General features: G+C 37.1%; 1 protein-coding gene across 1 annotated transcript in view; it reads left to right on the forward strand.

Annotated features, from left to right (window-relative positions):
* LOC121410369 (alpha-N-acetyl-neuraminyl-2,3-beta-galactosyl-1,3-N-acetyl-galactosaminide alpha-2,6-sialyltransferase-like) overlaps positions 1 to 17,118 on the forward strand; it is a 52,356-nt gene extending 35,238 nt beyond the window's left edge. The window contains exons 4-6 of the mRNA XM_041602411.1: positions 3,511 to 3,932; positions 11,068 to 11,175; positions 14,876 to 17,118. Coding sequence (XP_041458345.1) covers positions 3,511 to 3,932; positions 11,068 to 11,175; positions 14,876 to 15,200 — 855 coding nt within the window. The 3' untranslated portion in view covers positions 15,201 to 17,118. The remainder of the gene's footprint in view (positions 1 to 3,510; positions 3,933 to 11,067; positions 11,176 to 14,875) is intronic.
* The last annotated feature ends 128 nt before the right edge of the window (positions 17,119 to 17,246 follow it).

A 17,246-nucleotide genomic window follows, 5' to 3' on the forward strand; every position in this document is an offset into this window, starting at 1 on the left:
GCATCTCAGAAAATGAATTCAGTAGAGAGCTAGCCATCATGTTTCCCTCCGACAGACATCCATTCTCATTACAAATTCATATCTCTTTCCGCGGTATGTATTAAAGTATAATGATCTGTGTCTCTATGATTTCTGAGCCTTTTTCCCTAAAGAATCAGGGTGAAAAGGGATGATTGCTTCAAATGCCTCCCCAGAGATCAATTGTGGCAATACATTTTACTCGTAATAATAACTCATAGGGGGGGGGGGTGTGCTAAATCATTACTCATTCTAGAATTAATGTCCTCGAAAAGAATTAGGGGAGCATTTTATAAACAATTTGTCTGATAAGTCATCGGATCTGACACCTTTTCTTGATTCTGATGGCTGAGAAACATTTTTACCACATATGGTAATTTTTGGATTAGAGACTCTTTGTCGGATATAAAAACATACACACATTCTTTATGAAACGCTCCCCAGAAGGATACACCAACTTCTCGAGGAAAGAATGTATGATATTAAAGTTTAAAATCATCATCAAAGATAAATTATAGTTCTGGTTTTGAATTGAATAATTGGAGAAATATCAAAGTGATGTTGAATATTACATGTATCTGAAATTTACTGATGTTTGATGTACAATGTACATGACATGTAAAGCAAAAAATCACCCAATATCTCATGAAGTTTGTGTGCACTGTACACTTGTAAGTAACCATCTCTGGGACTACATGTACACCAAAATTGTTTGCCAGCTGACAGCTTTTCAGAGCTTGGAGGGCATTTGAAGAGCAATTCTTTGCAGAGGACCTTTTTTAATAAAATTCTGCCAAAAAGTTCCAAATACGAAAAAAAGCTCGCAATTATTATTTTGATCTCCCCCCACAACTTTCATTAATATTGAAATTTGACTAAAATTTATTTCTTGTAGAAGTGGCGAGATGATGTCAGCTTGCTCATGAATATTCATGAGGACATACATGTACAGAACTGTTGTAGATAGAATGAGCAAAATGGTAGTGTGGATGTAGCCATCAATGAATTTAGATAAGATAATGTGTCCATTTTGCCAAAGCAGTGGTGTGGTTCGGAGTTCTCTAATACCCCTTTCATAAACCCAGTTATGCGGCTAATAGCAGCATAATTTGGTCGTAAAATTGGAGGAGGACAAGAGTTATCCGCATTACTCTGATGCTGCTATTATCCGCATAATAGCAGCATCGGGACAAGATTTTGAGTTTATGAATGCATTTCCAAATAATGCGGATAATTGCCATGGTGCGGTCACAAGGTCACCCTCTTCCAACACAACCGCATCGGAGGGGGCGTGTCCAGTTGTCATGACGATTATCCGCCTTTTTCAGGATGGGTGCTCGTAAAAATAATGCGGCTTTTATTTTTGGAGTTTGTGAACGCAATTTTTATTGAATTATCCGCATTACTCTTAGGCGGCTAATTGGAGGATAGGTTTATGAAAAGGGTATAATTTGCTGTAGGCCTACAGTTGTAAACATCTTGCTTTTACTTGACAGTGACCAGTTCTTCCAAGGTATACCTAAGTGGCTGAGGAAGCCTTTTGATAATTGGAGAAACGTTATTGAAGTGCAATATAGATTTTGCTTTCCACTTGTAAATTTAAAGAACCTCTTCTTCTTTGAAGTGGATTGAAAGGAGATATCAGAAGTGCCTACCATCTTGTTCTAGCTTAATTTTTTTAAAACAAATCAGTTTAACATCTGAACAAGAAAGAGGGAACTTTATTTTGACCTCGAATTTGAATTCATTATGATAGGTATATAACCACTTGGGCTTTTAAGGCGCTGTCACACCTTGGCGTTTTAGACAGCGTATGCCCGACGTATGAGGAATTTGGCGAATACGCTGGCGTACGTCGAATGCGTTACGGGTAAGTTTTGCATACGTTAAGAGTACGCTAAAACACGCTGGTATACGTCGTCATACGGCGAGGTCGTCGAAAATTTTTGTGCAAGCTCAAAATTTTTCGACGTATGCCGGCGTATGGCTCATACGTCCCGCATACGCGGGCCATAAGTTGTAGGCAAGTTACGCGATCGTTGATACACGTTACTCGTAAGTTACTCATAAGTCGATGTACGTTGAGATAATGTCCAGCGTACCCTAAAACTTACTTCTAACCTATGAGTAACGTGCTTTGAACGCATGTGTAACTTAACTCCAACGTATATTGACGTATGAAGACGTGCTCCGGACGACCGCAAAACTTACTGAACGTGTTTATAACTTACAGCTACCGTATAATGGCGTATTGACAACGTTTATAGGAATTGGTATATAAAGGTGGGTTCACAGGAGTTTTCTTCGGCATGGCGGTGGTGTTGATACGGTGATGTATCGTGCGGTTATGATTTGAATAGTCGAGCGGCAGATTTTTTATATGCTACGACACGTGTTCGTCAGCGATACGCTGCCGCGCGCTATGCGTAAGTTAGGCTATCGTAGGGCATAAGTTGTGTACGCCAGCAAAACGCTAAGCATTCGTTGGAATACGTTACTTATAAGTTAACAAAGCGTTCGATATAAGTTACTAATACGTTATGTATACGTCCAACTCGTTATGAATACGCTAAGTATACGCCCAGAGTTGAAAAAAAAATAACAAAGTTCAGCGTATGCCGACGTTTTAGAGAAATTTTGATACGTCGGGCATACGCTGTCTAAAACGCCAAGGTGTGACACCACCTTAAGTAGTTAAAATCAAATTTTTATGACCGCTGCCCCTTGTGCATGAAAAGACAATACTGCCTGGGCATCTAAACAACTTCAGTTGTGATATGTGTCTGCAATCCTACATCTACATGTAGGTGTCATGATGTTTATTTTCAGCTACCAGTACTTGTATCTCTAACAAAAAGCCTTGTCATATGTCATGATTCCATTAGCTCCAATATGTAAATTCCATATGCACATGACATCATTATGGATTTATTTTATGTACTACTGTACGTATTATGAACGAGTTGTTTTAAACGAGAATGATCGCTAAAGTTTCGGGGGTGTGGTGTTCCAGCTGGATATTTGATTTTCAATGTCGGGGTAAATATCATTTGGGGAAACATTTGTACTATGAAGAATCAGTTGTTTATTGCATGTCATCTTCATTTTATTCTGATTGATGGTAGCAGTGCCAAGTATTAAGGCGGTTTCACACAAATCATTTGGTATCAAATGTTTAATCTCATTGATGACAAACCTAATGTATGCATGCCCTGAGCATAATGTGATCCAGGCAGTGATACATTGTACACACTGTATTGTACATGTAAATGAATATTGGCACTAAGTTACACTTAATTGTTTGTGAAACTGCCCCCACCAGTTGAGGGAATATTACTGTGGATCTTCACTGTAAAGTGCTTTTGTATCCTTTGGCAAGTATTCATCTATGTTTGCCACTCTCTACCCAGGTGCAGAGTTTAAGCTCAGACATCTTTAATTCCAGTTAATAAACATCAACTTATTCTTTTGTTGTTCTCTACTCACTCACAGAGTCTCTCATACCACTGTAAACGATGTGCAATAGTTTCCAGCTCCGGGCAGCTCCTTGGGAGAGGGGCGGGCCCCGAAATTGATAGCAACGAGTGCGTGATACGCATGAACGATGCGCCCACCAAGGGCTTTGAACAGGACGTAGGAACAAAGACTTCAGTCCGTGTTATAGGACACAGGAACCTGGGGCGCATGTTTGCCAACCAGGATGAACTCCAAGATAAGATGTTTTCCAATCATTCGACGGAGAAGGTCTTCGTCCACTGGTCTTACTTGACGGACATTGATGCCGACAAAGTGGAGGAGTACGCACTCGTTTTGAAACTCATGGAGAAATACCCCAAAGTGGACTTTGTGATGTTTACGCCGCAAAAAATGAAATTTGCCGAAAAGCTCTTCCATCATGAAACAGAATTAACAAGGTAATGTATCGCAGGAATTTTAGAAATTGTTGAAGTTAAAGGAATGTAACAAAATGGTTTGTTTACTATAAACTCCATTGTCACACATGTATTTTAAATATGTTTCATTCTTTTGACTTTTCCCCCCTCATTCAAAGTCATCAAGTCATCAAGAAAAAGTCTACCCCAGCAAATAATTGAAATAAATAGAGAAAAAAAAAGGGTCTGGAAAACCCAGGAAATTCCATGTTATAACTATTTTTGTCTCATGTACATTGTATGCCATGTGAGGATGTCCATACTGTACTACTATACAAATAGCAAATATGCATGAGTGCGATGGTGCAAGATTTTGCATGAGGTGTTAGCCGAGTTGAATAGAGCGTCTTTCTTTCACCGAATGCAAAATCTTGCACCATTGCATGAATAAGAATATTCGCTATTTGTGTTGTACAACGCCTAGTTTTAGCGAAAATATGAAAAAAAGAGTTTTTCCCTGTATGTACGAAAAGGGAGAAAAAATACTGGAAGCGAAAAGCAAAATCCCACAAGCGCACATTAAACCTTGGCACCACTGCGCATTTAGCCAGTAGGCTTATACATGTACGCGTATTGCACCTTCATTTTTACTGAGAGCAATGAAAAGCCATGCAAGGGAACATTTTGGATGGTCTGTCCGTCTGTCTTATGTGCAATGATACGAATGTTTGACATTCAGCCTCCCATTTGCTCGCGGACACCAAGCTAAGTCGGTTTTGTAAAATGTAGAATGAGTGTTTATCATGTGAAGACATCCCTACAAGGTAGTCCCTTAAATTGTCTCTGGAGCCCCCTGGTTTGTCGAGGGTCACCCCAGCACAAGGATGAATGGCAATTACAACGAGTATGATTTATCAAGCACCATGGGCACTAAAGACATCTTAAAAGGTCACATCAGGCTTCATACATCAAACATGAGCTGCATTTAGTCAGCTCCATCTAATACCCTATCAATATCGTTTCCAAACATGTTACAGGGTAAAGTTAAAAAACGCCGAGCCCTCTTTGTTTTTATAGTTCAAGTGATTTTCAGTTGTTGGAAAAATAAACATCTTTCAAAATGTAGATATTGAATACAGAGAATTTGTGAAAGACAGTACCTACTGAAGAAATGGGCCTTCATCTGATATTGTGCCGACTCCAGCATTGAACTATTCTGGGCCCCTACTTACAAAGAGTTATGTTTGATCTGATCGAACTCAACCATGGAAAGCCAGCAACATCCACATCTAAGAATACATGTTTGTTCGAAAATATTTCTAGATATGTATTTTCATAAATTCATAGATATCTTGACAATTTGGTGTCTTTGCCTTTGTAACAAAGGACATTTTGCAAATTTCCTGCAGAAAAATTATGACACTGATGGATTTCCAATGAGTTACTATTGATTGGATAAATTGTAACTCTTTGATTGGATCAATCTTAACTCTTTGATTGGATCAATCCTAACTACATGTACATGTACATGTGTACACAACTAGAAAAGAACAAAAAAAAAACACCATACAGGAAAAACTTCACCCCTGATATTGAGGAGCAGGGGCCCGTTGTAGAAAGAGTTGCGTTTAAACGCAAGTCAAAAATCAATCGCAAGTCCCAAATGCGCGCTGTTGATTGGTTGAAAATCAAGTTGTGCATGATTTTTAGAGTTGCGAATTGATTGCAACTCTTTCTGCAACGGGCCCCAGTACATGTATGTGAGTCTCAAATCCAGGTTAAAATCACTGCCATTATTAATAAAAAATAGACATGTTTTTGAAGAAATAAGGCAAGAGTTGAGGGAATAGCATAGGTTTCTGAGCTGCAGTTATTTCATTCATAGTTGTCTCCCCCCCTTATTGGTCTGAAGTGTTGTGTGATCTAGAATCCCTTGAATAGGGTTTTATTCTCGGTTGCTTTTGTTAAATGTAATTTTCATTTGATTTTATGTAAAACATGTATATGAAATGATTGAGTTTGAATAATGTGATCCTGTCAGAAGATTGCCTGAATCAATTGAATGCGATGAAATCCCAATCATGTTTACAGTGACATCAAATTGCCCAGACTACGTTTATGTCTGACTGTAATTGATGTGCTTTCAATGAATTTGACCCATAGTTGACCTTGACCTACATTCACCTGTAAGGTCAATCTGCTCTTTTAAATAATAGACCCAAGGTCCAACCACAGTTTGAACCATATGAAACGAAATGAAAAGAAATGTAGGAACACAGCCATAGTTTGAAAATGTCTTTCCACCTAGGGTAAGAAGGTGTTGATTGAATGCAGCCTACAGAGTGTTAAAACAGTTAATTTCCCTGGTTAAAACAAGGAAGCATGGTACCCATCCTTATGGTTGCAAGATCTGCTACTATCTTCATCCTAATGAGCTATTGATCACTTTGCCAATTATCAGAAAATTGCTTTTGAAATGGTTTAGATTGTCCATTACATGTACATTGCTTGTCCATTACATCAACATTTCAGGGCCCTGTCTTACAAAGAGTAACGATTGATCCAATCAGTCATAACTCTATGGAAAGCCAACAATGTCATTATTTTTCTAGAGGAAATTTGCACAATGTCTTTTGTAAACAAAGAGAAGCCAAGAAAACAATGAATGCATGAATATACATGTACATCATAGTCAGAAAATATTGTGAACTATCATGAATAATCGGTGTTGATGTTGCTGGCTTTCCGTAGTTGCTATTGATCGGATCAATCACAACTCTTTCAGTCCTTCACGTTTATAATTTTGTGGAGCTCAATAAATCGCTCTCCTTATTTTTCGAGGAGCTCAATTTACATGTAGCTCCTCAGAATCGCTCTCCTATAGGAACTCAATTTTACATGCATGCTTAAAGTTGTAGATTTTTCTTAAAATTGTAAATGCAAAAGCTGTGTAGCTATTAATCAATCTGTGGTGAAACTAGGCCTGGGTCATTACTTAAAAAATATCACGCTCCTGCCGGAAGTTAAAAAAAAAAAACTTTACGAAAGATTGCTAAAATTTCGCATTTTACGTCTTTAAATCAATGAAATGGCCATCTGTTTTCCATAATTCCTTGAAATTATTTTAATTTAGTCGAAAACTATCAGGAAAATGAAGAATATTCAGCTCTTTCTTGACTCTGATTGATGATGTTACAATCAGTAAATATTGTAGTCCCAGATGTAGACTTCCATGGTGGTGCAACATTAACTGAAAATGATCGTTGATTGTTACTGATCCTTTTACACTTGGTAAACACCATGAAAATCTACATATGGGACTACAATATTTACTGAGCTTACATGTAACATCATAAATCAGAGTCAGGAAAGAGGTGAATATTCATTTTTTTTTCGTTAGTTTCCAACTAAATCAAAATAATTTCAAGGAATTATGGAAAATAGATGCCTATTTCATGAAAATAAAGATGTAAAATGAAAATTTCAGTAACTTTTTTTTTTAAGGAGCGCAATATTTTGTTCTTATTTTTTTAGGAGCGCAGTAGGAGACCAGCGCGATCGCGCTCCTCAAGAATGAAGGTCTGCTCTTTGTAAGATGGGTCCCTGGTCCGTTACTTGAACCATGGCAATGGCTAGGAGTTCAAAATGTCTTTTTATAATGCCCTTTGGAAGAACCAAATTTATACTTGATGACCCATCGTGGTAAAACTTGCAACTCTTTTGCCTTTTTGTGGTGCTTAGGGTGTGTTTATGCTTCCATTGCAGGGACAGAATCAGTGTTTTCAAATGTAGATTCAAAACGCCGATCGTAAATGTTCTGGGAGTGCTGTTTATGCTACTTTTCAGAGGCGAAATCACGATCTCCAGCTGGCTTCGCAGGAAAGCGAGGTCAAATTGGGCGCACCTTTTTTTGAAAGTTTTTTATTCCGAGTGTTGTTATTACGTGGAGATAACATAGAGCAATGCGACTGTATTTGCTCGCGGATTTTCATCTCACCAGAAGCATGTACCAAATGACGTCATTTAAACACGTTTATGATTGTGGTTCTGTTTATTCTTCCCCAGAAAGCCTGATTCTGGTCAAACGAGGTTTACAAACTTACCTTTTTGTGAGTTTACGATCAGCGTTTTGAAACAGCGTTTAAATGAAAGTAAGCATGGACGCAACCGTGTTTTGGACTAATCACGTTTGAAAACGCTGATTCTGGCCTGAAAAGTGGAAGCATAAACACGGCCTTAGATAGAATACAAAGGTGGTAATATAAAGGATAATAATAATGCTGATGATTATGATGATGATCATGAGAATAATGATGATATTAAAAATAGCAATAATAATGATAAGGATAATAGCGATAATGATAATATTGATAATAAAAAAAGGATAAAAATAATGATACTAATTCTAACGATGACCGTGATGATGATGGTATGATAATGGCATACATGCATTTACCAGGGTAGCCACTTCAGTTCCGGAAACTGTTCTCCCAGCAGGCCCTGCTTTTTATTACAATATTATACCACTTGGTTTCATTCTTTTTTTTTGGTTTATAAAGTGATTTCTATGCGATTAGGTTTAATCATCACTTTCTCTGTTGATTACACATCAAGCTAGTGGATACATATTGGTTCTACCAGGGTTCTTCCTGAAATCAAAACGAAAGCAGAAATGTACATACCTGTATCAAGCACTGATTGTTAATATTAAAACAATCTATTCAAAAAGTCCATTAAAAAGACGATTTCCAAAGTTAATATTTAGGATTGTCACATACAAGCCTATGATATGAATTTCATAAGATGATTTTTCTTCAGAGGTTTTATGCTGTAGTTAAATAAGTGAAATTAATTTAATAAAAGAAGATATTTCATACACTATACTACAAAAATAGATAATTATTCATTCATCATTGATATAAAGGTTTTTTTTTCTAAAATATAGCTTTCCAATTTTCGTGAAACTTCTTACAGGTCTACCAAACATGTATGAGATAACTCAATTTATGTATATTTGATAACAGCCAGGAGCAATTAAAGAAATAACTTGCCATTTGGACGAGTTTCAGCAGTAAGCACAGGGGAAATAAATCAAATTATTGTCTTGAAAACACATGTTTCATTTAGATACAGCAAATGTAGAGCTTTTGGCAAAAAACTTAAAACATTACAAAGAAATTAGAGATTTTCCCCTTGATTATAGAAAATATACATGTATGGCCAACTTTTGTGTAGTGGTATAGAAATTTAGTAAATCAAATTACAAAAAAGGCAGAGAAACAAAACAAAACAAAACAAGCATCATCCTTTCCCTGATACATGTTATTACTCGACCTGTTCATGATATTTTTTTTAACTAGACCCTATCCATAAAATGTATAATAATAGTATACTGGTATAGTATAGTTACTATAGTACTAGTACTTATAACTACTGGAAACTTCCTTGGAAACGTTTGATACATGGTTTTAAACCGCCTCAACCACAAAAATCCCCGTCAAATTACAAGAAAATTTTCAGGCTAAAGAATACCCAATTATTATTCCTGTATTCACACCGCCCGAACACACACTTCGGGTGCTGTTGGTCAAAAATGGACGTTGAACAAACCTCGTGTTGCATGATTGTAAATTGTCTGCTCCTACATTTGAGAGAGGAAACTTTGACCCCGTTCTCATTATGCTTTCTGAAACTAGTTTACTGGAAACCGGTTCAGGAAACCAATTTGGAAGATCGTTATGCTAGCCTTCCCAATTTGATCAGCCGAAAGTGGTTTTCAAAATCACTTCACATATCTTGTTGCTATGGGAATGCTCTCAGGGGGACGACACGTTTTGCGCGGAATTTGAAACCGCATTGTAGGCACGAGCGCGCTCAAAATATGCGAAGATCGCTTCCCGAGGAACAGTTGTGTCCTTTCTTTTGCTAAAACCAGTTTAACGAGGCAAAGCGGTCTTGAAAACTACATCGTGAGGTGGTTTTATGAACCGGTTTGGAAGATCGCTTTGACCGTTCTTACTACACAATAAACTAGTTTCCACTAAATTAGTTTCCAGTATTTAGCTTTAGGAAGGTAGTGACAGCGGTCTCATAGTGAACGCAATGAGGATGTTTGCCATGCAATTACACTGCTGCAAGAAGGAAATGACTGGTGACAATAATTTTACAAATTCGAATGAAGAACTGTCCCCCATGGAGGTCAGTTTGACAGTGAAAATCTGTCGATTCATGTAATGTCTGTCAACTTGTGGTCTGAATATTGCCAAGAAGGAAGTAGACACAATGGTTAACATTCTACAATCGGATTATAAAGAAGACAACAGTATCAAAATGTTGAATTATGGGTAGGGAATCAGGTACATTGCTGATACTGACTGTTGTACATCTGATAGTCTGCATGTACAGACCCTGATTCAGTGATTGGTTGTTTAATCAACAAGTGTCGAGTGATTCTTTATCTAGACAAGTCTAGTGAAAACACAACTTCGTGTTTCTGCCATATATCTGGTCTGGATTGCCACGCAATACATGGCATCTCAATTCAGCCCCAGGTATACTAGGTTTAAAATTCAGACTAATTTCGTCATTTTCATGTGATTTCATTGAATCAAGAGCTTATACCTACTTTTACCCACCTTGCAGTGGTACTTCAGAATACAATGTACATGTACGATGTGTGCTACCAGCAGTGATTTATAGATAGCACCATTTTATTGTTGAAAGAGAAATGCCAGTAGTTGCAGTAAACACTAATTTCATGAGAAAGTCTGTAAAACCAGGCTTAATTGTCAGTATATCATCGAGGATCTAGATCTGGTATACATGTAGGTACATAAACTGAACTTTGTGAATTCTTGAAATCTACGCTGAAAAATGTTCGCACTGGAGATCACCAACGGCAACACAGAAATTAAGCGCACGTGGAACAGTGTATTATTATTGCTTTGAATGTCGGCCCGACACTTGACCCGAATCCTGTGCTTATTTGCTAATTTCTCAGCAATTACACATTTTCTTCCAGAATCCTTTGGCACATATTTTTTCATGTATACAAACAGACATTTTAGTGGTCATTTCTGTACAAACTCATTTTGATATTGTTACCACAACTGGTATTTACCTTTTATAACTGGTATAACATTTTCGTTGCGTTCTACTTTTATTTCATCAATCACAGGAGACAAGCACGAACGTGGTTGTCGACAGGGTGGTATACAATGTTGCTTGCCATGGATGTCTGTGATGAAATCAATGTCTATGGTATGGTCAGTGAGGATTATTGCAAGTAAGTATCACATTTCCAGTTTGTAATGAATGTGGTATCAATTGTACCATGACACAAAACCATGGACTATTCAGATTTCTCATATTATTGCACTCAAGCCAGAATAAGCGCTCTTTGACAAAATCATGCATTAACAATTGGCCTTCTAATATGTATGTGATGAAATAAGCAAATTATGTAAAATCTGCATCTATAGTCCATGGCTGTGTACCATAAAATGATTAAAGAACACCTAAAATTTTGGGCCATAGTCTTTGGAGGCTAGTCTCCACTCAAGACGTATTATTTGTGTCAAATTTAAGTCTGTGCTTGCAGATTATATCCAAAGCCTCATTTAGAAATGGGTAATTTATGTCCTTTATCATCACCTGATGTACAGTGTAGTACCCATTTAAGGTATATTGCCAATTATCACCCGTATCAGACATCTGAGCGGGTCATTTACAAAACCGTATTGCCCTACATTTTCTTAATATCGGGAAGGGTAGGTATATTGTTTGTATTCCTTGGTCTCAATGTGTGCATTGCAGAGACGACGCAAAATATACCTTTGTATTTTCCCTGGTCTCACATCCGGGCATTTGTGGATGCGTATAAAGAGATACGCTTCATAAGGATCCGCGCACCAACAATATACGTCATAATAAAGACAACGCTGGATCCGAGCGCTTGCAAGTACATCATAATGGTAAAGTGCAGAGCCTAGACCGATATTAACATGACACAATAGAACTCTATTTTTAAAAGAAATATCCCCATTATCATGATTTTTGCTCTAGATATCTGATTTGGATGATAATAAAAATATTGACTGGCTCTTCTTTCGGGGAACATCAAATATATTGCCCTTAAAAGACCCATATTGCCCTCGTCTAAAGACTCGGGCCAATATGATTCTTTTGCTGGCAATATATTTGATGTTCCCCTCAAGGCCAGTCAATATTATATAATTAGTCTATTGCCAACTCGTCCACTCACCACATGGATTTCATTTAGTCCAATGCCATTCTGTCAATCAACATTCCGTCGAAGAACCATTTGGTCCAATCATCACTTCATCTATTTACCTTTCGTCTATGACCATTTCGTCTCATAACCAGTTGGTCTAATATTTTATTTTTATTAATTTTGCCCAATTATTACCTAGTCTCATAGTAGATGAGTGGGCAATGAGACGAATTGGCATTAAACAAGTTGGAAGTAAGACCGAACCAAATTATTTTATCTAGGATTTATATGTACATTGTATTGTCAGGCAACTGTTGTATTTATTCACCTAGGCAAGCCTCTTGCAAGCTATCACCTTTGTTGAAAAGAAAATTCTAGATGATATTCTTCTTCATTGTAGCTCCATCACGTACATGTATTAGGAATAATTTATGGAACAAGCTATCTGGTTGTAATTACCTCTATCAGTCCCCCACATTCGTTTATGACAACATGGCGATCTCCTTTCATCGGGGAAAAACTGCAGGTGTTACGTGACTCGACGAAGGAGAAAACTTGGGAGAGTCATGCTTTTTCTCCATAATTGAGAAAGATGTGGTAGTTGAGAGCCAGAATGTGTGTTAGAGTCTATGAATTAGCACCCTTCTTGCACCAAAGTCGCAGGATAATGGGGGATCGTTTCCCTCAAGCAGGTCTTTGTTATGAAGTTGGAGTAAATATTCATAGAAGTCTAAATGCTAATTACTGTTGTAAGGAAGATGCTGAGGCACACTCTTGATTCCCTTGGTGAGTGGTGTTGTGTACATGTATGGTGACGATGTCCAGGGGTGGTATTCTGAGATCCATTTTATCTCTGTAAAATCAGAGAGATAAAAATACCCCTAAAATCCCTCCGAATTGGTATTCCGAGAACAATTTTATCTTCATTTTTGTAAGACACACCTATTTTTAAATCAATATCCAATTAGACACGCGCTTTTATAGCTCTCACATCATTCAACCAATAGAAATCCATTCCGCCAGGAGGTGTGGCAAAGGAGTGAGATTGCGTCAATTTATTGACTTGCGCGTCTTTACAGAGATTTCTCTTTAAAAAATGATAATACTCCAATTTTTTTTTGAAGACTATATCCCATCTTTTCAAGCATCATTTCAAAGACAATATTAGTCAAGAAAAGTCTTATGAAATACTTCCAGATTGTACAGGGATAACGTTAAGGTGTTATTCTCAATATTTTTTCTTCAATTTCATGTTAACATTTGGAGTTAATTCACGTAGAAATAATGATGAAATCAATGTCGCAGAGATAAAACAGCCCCTACCCTCTTTTAAGTTTATTTAATTTTTTTCTTGAAAGTAACACTGGCACAAGCACATCATCCGTGTTGCAATAGCCAGATACGCGATGGGCATATCTACGCAGGCATTGTCCTGCTGCGTATCATCCGTAGATATGCAAGATAAAGTTAAAAATTTTATCTAAGAGATAAAATGTCATCTCAAAATACCAATTTCATTTTAAGAGATAAAATGTTTTAAAGATAAAATAACCTCAGAATACAGCCCCAGAAGTTTCCTGCACTACTGTTTCTTGAATAAAACGGTCTTCATGTACATGTAATACACATCGGTGAAAATAAAAATGGAAACAAAAATCCTATTTTATTGTTTGACATAGAAATCCTCTGAGTTCATTTTGCTCAGTTGATCGTGGGCCTGGCCACTGAGCAGTGCCAGATTGACGCATCCATTGGACATTCTCATATCTAAAAGGATAGAATTTCTAAAATCTTTTAATAATTTTTTTCAACTTTTCTCCTCCCCTCACGAGTCTCCCATCACCTCTCCCTCATAGCCTCTCCCTTTCCCCTATCTTCCCCCCCCTTTCCCCTCCCTTTCCACTCATGAGTCTTCATAATCCCCTCCACTGCCTCACATTATCATCTTTCCCTTTTTTCCCCTTTCTGTATTTCCTCAATCATCAATTACCCTTTTTAGCAATTTACAATATGTGTACACAAGCAAATACCGAGGCCTGTCACTATTTGCCTAATACTTCAGAGGTATTCATGTAATAATCATTCAAGTTCATCACTGTACCAATATTTTTAACTGTATAGTCAATAGTCAATACTATTAACGATCTATCAAGGGTCATATCTGCAGTAGGGTTATCTGTAGATCTATTGAATCTTGTCATCAGTGGGTGCTCTTATTTTCAAATGAAAATACTGCAATTGATTGGAAGTGAAGGATTTCAGTCAATATTTACCATGTACACGTAGATTAACAAGGTAAAGAAGTATGGTGAGCTAAAGACTTTGTAAAGGTCAAGTCTACCCCAGAAAAATGATGTTTTGAATAAAGAGAGAAAAATCAAACAAGCATTACATGTACACTGAAAATTTCATCAAAATCAGATGGAAAATATTTAATAGTTACGACATTTCTCCTTTAACATGGCATCAATCCACACTTTGCCACTGGATGTCCACCCAGGTGTTGAATGGTGCCTGGTGATCGGATGGTATTTAAAGCCAATGTAGAATCATGCCTAGCAATTGAATTCGGAAACACTTATTTTGGAATGTTCCCAGGAAGTGGAGAAAGTGCTAGCTAAAATCCGATGACCAGGGTAATAATTTATATCTGTATTAGCGCTTGGAGACATTGTTTCGACACGTTTTAAAGCTCTATAGATATGAATAGTGAAAGTCATATTATTAATCTCTTTATGTTTCAACTTGACAGGGAGCATCCGAATGAAAAGGTGCCTTATCACTACTATGATCCTTCCACAACGGCTGAGTGTGCATACTACCATACAAGCGAGGTCAGGCTATCCAGCGGCCATCTATTCATCACGGAGAAAGCGGTCTTTGCCCGCTGGTCAAGCATCTACAACATCCGCTTCCATTACCCCTATTGGACTCCGAGACCGTACAGCGTCAGCGACGCGCTTAGAACTCCTTTCCTCTTGCGCTACCATATAGCAAACAATCGACTCTTTGCGAAGTTTCCATACTGGAAGCTGTATTTTCATTTTGCAGGAATATTCTACCCCCTGGTACATTGATGTCGGGGGCCATTGTAGATAGCGTATGTTTGGTCGTTGTCGTCTTCTTGTCATTGACATTGTGCGTCATTTTCGTGCCATATGGAATGTTATAGTCGCTTGGAATGTGAAGTCGCTTGTGATGTGATACTAACAGGAGTCGGTTTGCATATCCATGGATTCGGGTCTATGTGAATTAGCTATGAATTGATGGAAAGATATAAAGGTCAAAAGAAGAGGGAGGAAGAATTTTTTCAGAAAACGGAAGGATAATGACATAATACATCATGGAATCTGCACTATCAACATGTTCTTAATTTTTCATCAAGAAAGAAAGGTATTCTAATTCTTCAAAAGCTGCAGCAATGGATTCATAAAGCAAGGATTATTACTGTACATGATTGGACAATCCTGCATCACATGATCTGTTTGCTGCTCTGTGATTGGTGTAATTCGGGAATCTCAATGATAACGCCCTCATGGAGATCTTGCCAAGGCCCATTCAAGAAGCGTTGAATAAATTACTTAATAATAGGTCACATACAATGACATTGGATGTGGCAATAGTTTATTGAAATAGGTGAGGTAATATTAAGGTGGTAGGTTGTGTATGGGCTGTGTTTTATATTATCTGAAAGCTTTTTATTCAATTGATAATCAAATGTACACAATGAAACATGATGGAAATTGTATAACACTATTAAAGCATAACAATACTAATCTTAGCACTCGATCAAAGGTCAGTTTTTTTTACAACTGACTTTATTGATTGTATGCGATCAGTCGTACAAACCAATTAAATGTCAATCTCATTTTTTTTCCAATGGAGATGGGGATGAATTAGGGGTGTTTATGACTCAGAGATGCCCTTTTATCATCTGAATAAGGTTACATTTTTTCAGCATCAGGCATTCAATCTAACTTCGGTGTTAAGGGCATCAGGAAATTGTAATAATTAAATATGAATAATAAAAAACTTTTAATAGTGGAAATAGTAAAGGTACGAGGGATTTTTATACAAAACCTTATCCACTACCCCTGAAAATTAAATGTAACATTAGAAACCCCATTTTTTTTTGGGGGGGTTGTTCCACTGTCATTATATGTTTGAAATGTAATGAAGTCGAAATGAATTATTGTTTAATCAGAAAAGTCATATGGTAAAGATGACAGAAGTGAAAACGATTTTGATGTACTTTTTATACGGAATGCGATGCTTGGTATTGTTTTTCTTTACTATACTGTCTATACATGTACCTGTGCTTGATTGAGGATTTTTCCTCTTCCATTTTTTTTAAAGACAATGAAGGCATCTTATTGATACCTGAGTCAGTTAATTCCTTCCCAAAGAAACCTTGCATTAACTTATTGCCATTGAGGTGTGACTAATTAGTCTAGTCATTCTAATTAGTCATTCTAATTCAGTGTTGTACATGTACATTTCAATTGCTTATAATGACAGTACATGTACATGTAGGTAATCTGTGTCTGTGATTGATTTCTCATTAAAATCCACATGAGAGGTGAGGATGAGTCATCGGGTGCATTCGCACTCAAATTCTTGTTCTAGAATAAACGTTTTAAATCATGATTGTACCTTTCGTTGTTTTCATGAATGCTTGTCAAGAACAGTGGGGGAGTTAAAGCAACATATGTTTACACTTTTGAAAATTCACCTAGATGTCAGTTTTCATACCAACTAATTTCTTAATTTTGCGTGGAGGTATTTTTTATGCACTCATCATCCTAGTTATCTTTGATTTGAGTTAAATACAGTGCGTCCCACAAAAAAGGAAACTGGGATTCCCATGTCGTTTTCTTCATAAGAAAATGGATCCATTTACATAACCATATAATTCAATTATTCTTCTTTAAATTGTTACCTAATATGAGACGAATAATTTGCATATTAATGAGGAAGACGAGTTTGAAATTTCAATGTCAAAACTGGATTGTGCAGAAAAATTTGACAAGATTGGTTCTCGATATGACGACGTGCTTATTCGACGATTGGCTCATTTGCATCTCTTTTGTATTCTTTGTTAAGATTCTCTAACTGATCCCTGA

Source organism: Lytechinus variegatus, chromosome 1 (genome assembly GCF_018143015.1).
Source record: "Lytechinus variegatus isolate NC3 chromosome 1, Lvar_3.0, whole genome shotgun sequence".
In the NCBI taxonomy this organism is placed as follows: Eukaryota; Metazoa; Echinodermata; class Echinoidea; order Temnopleuroida; family Toxopneustidae; genus Lytechinus; species Lytechinus variegatus.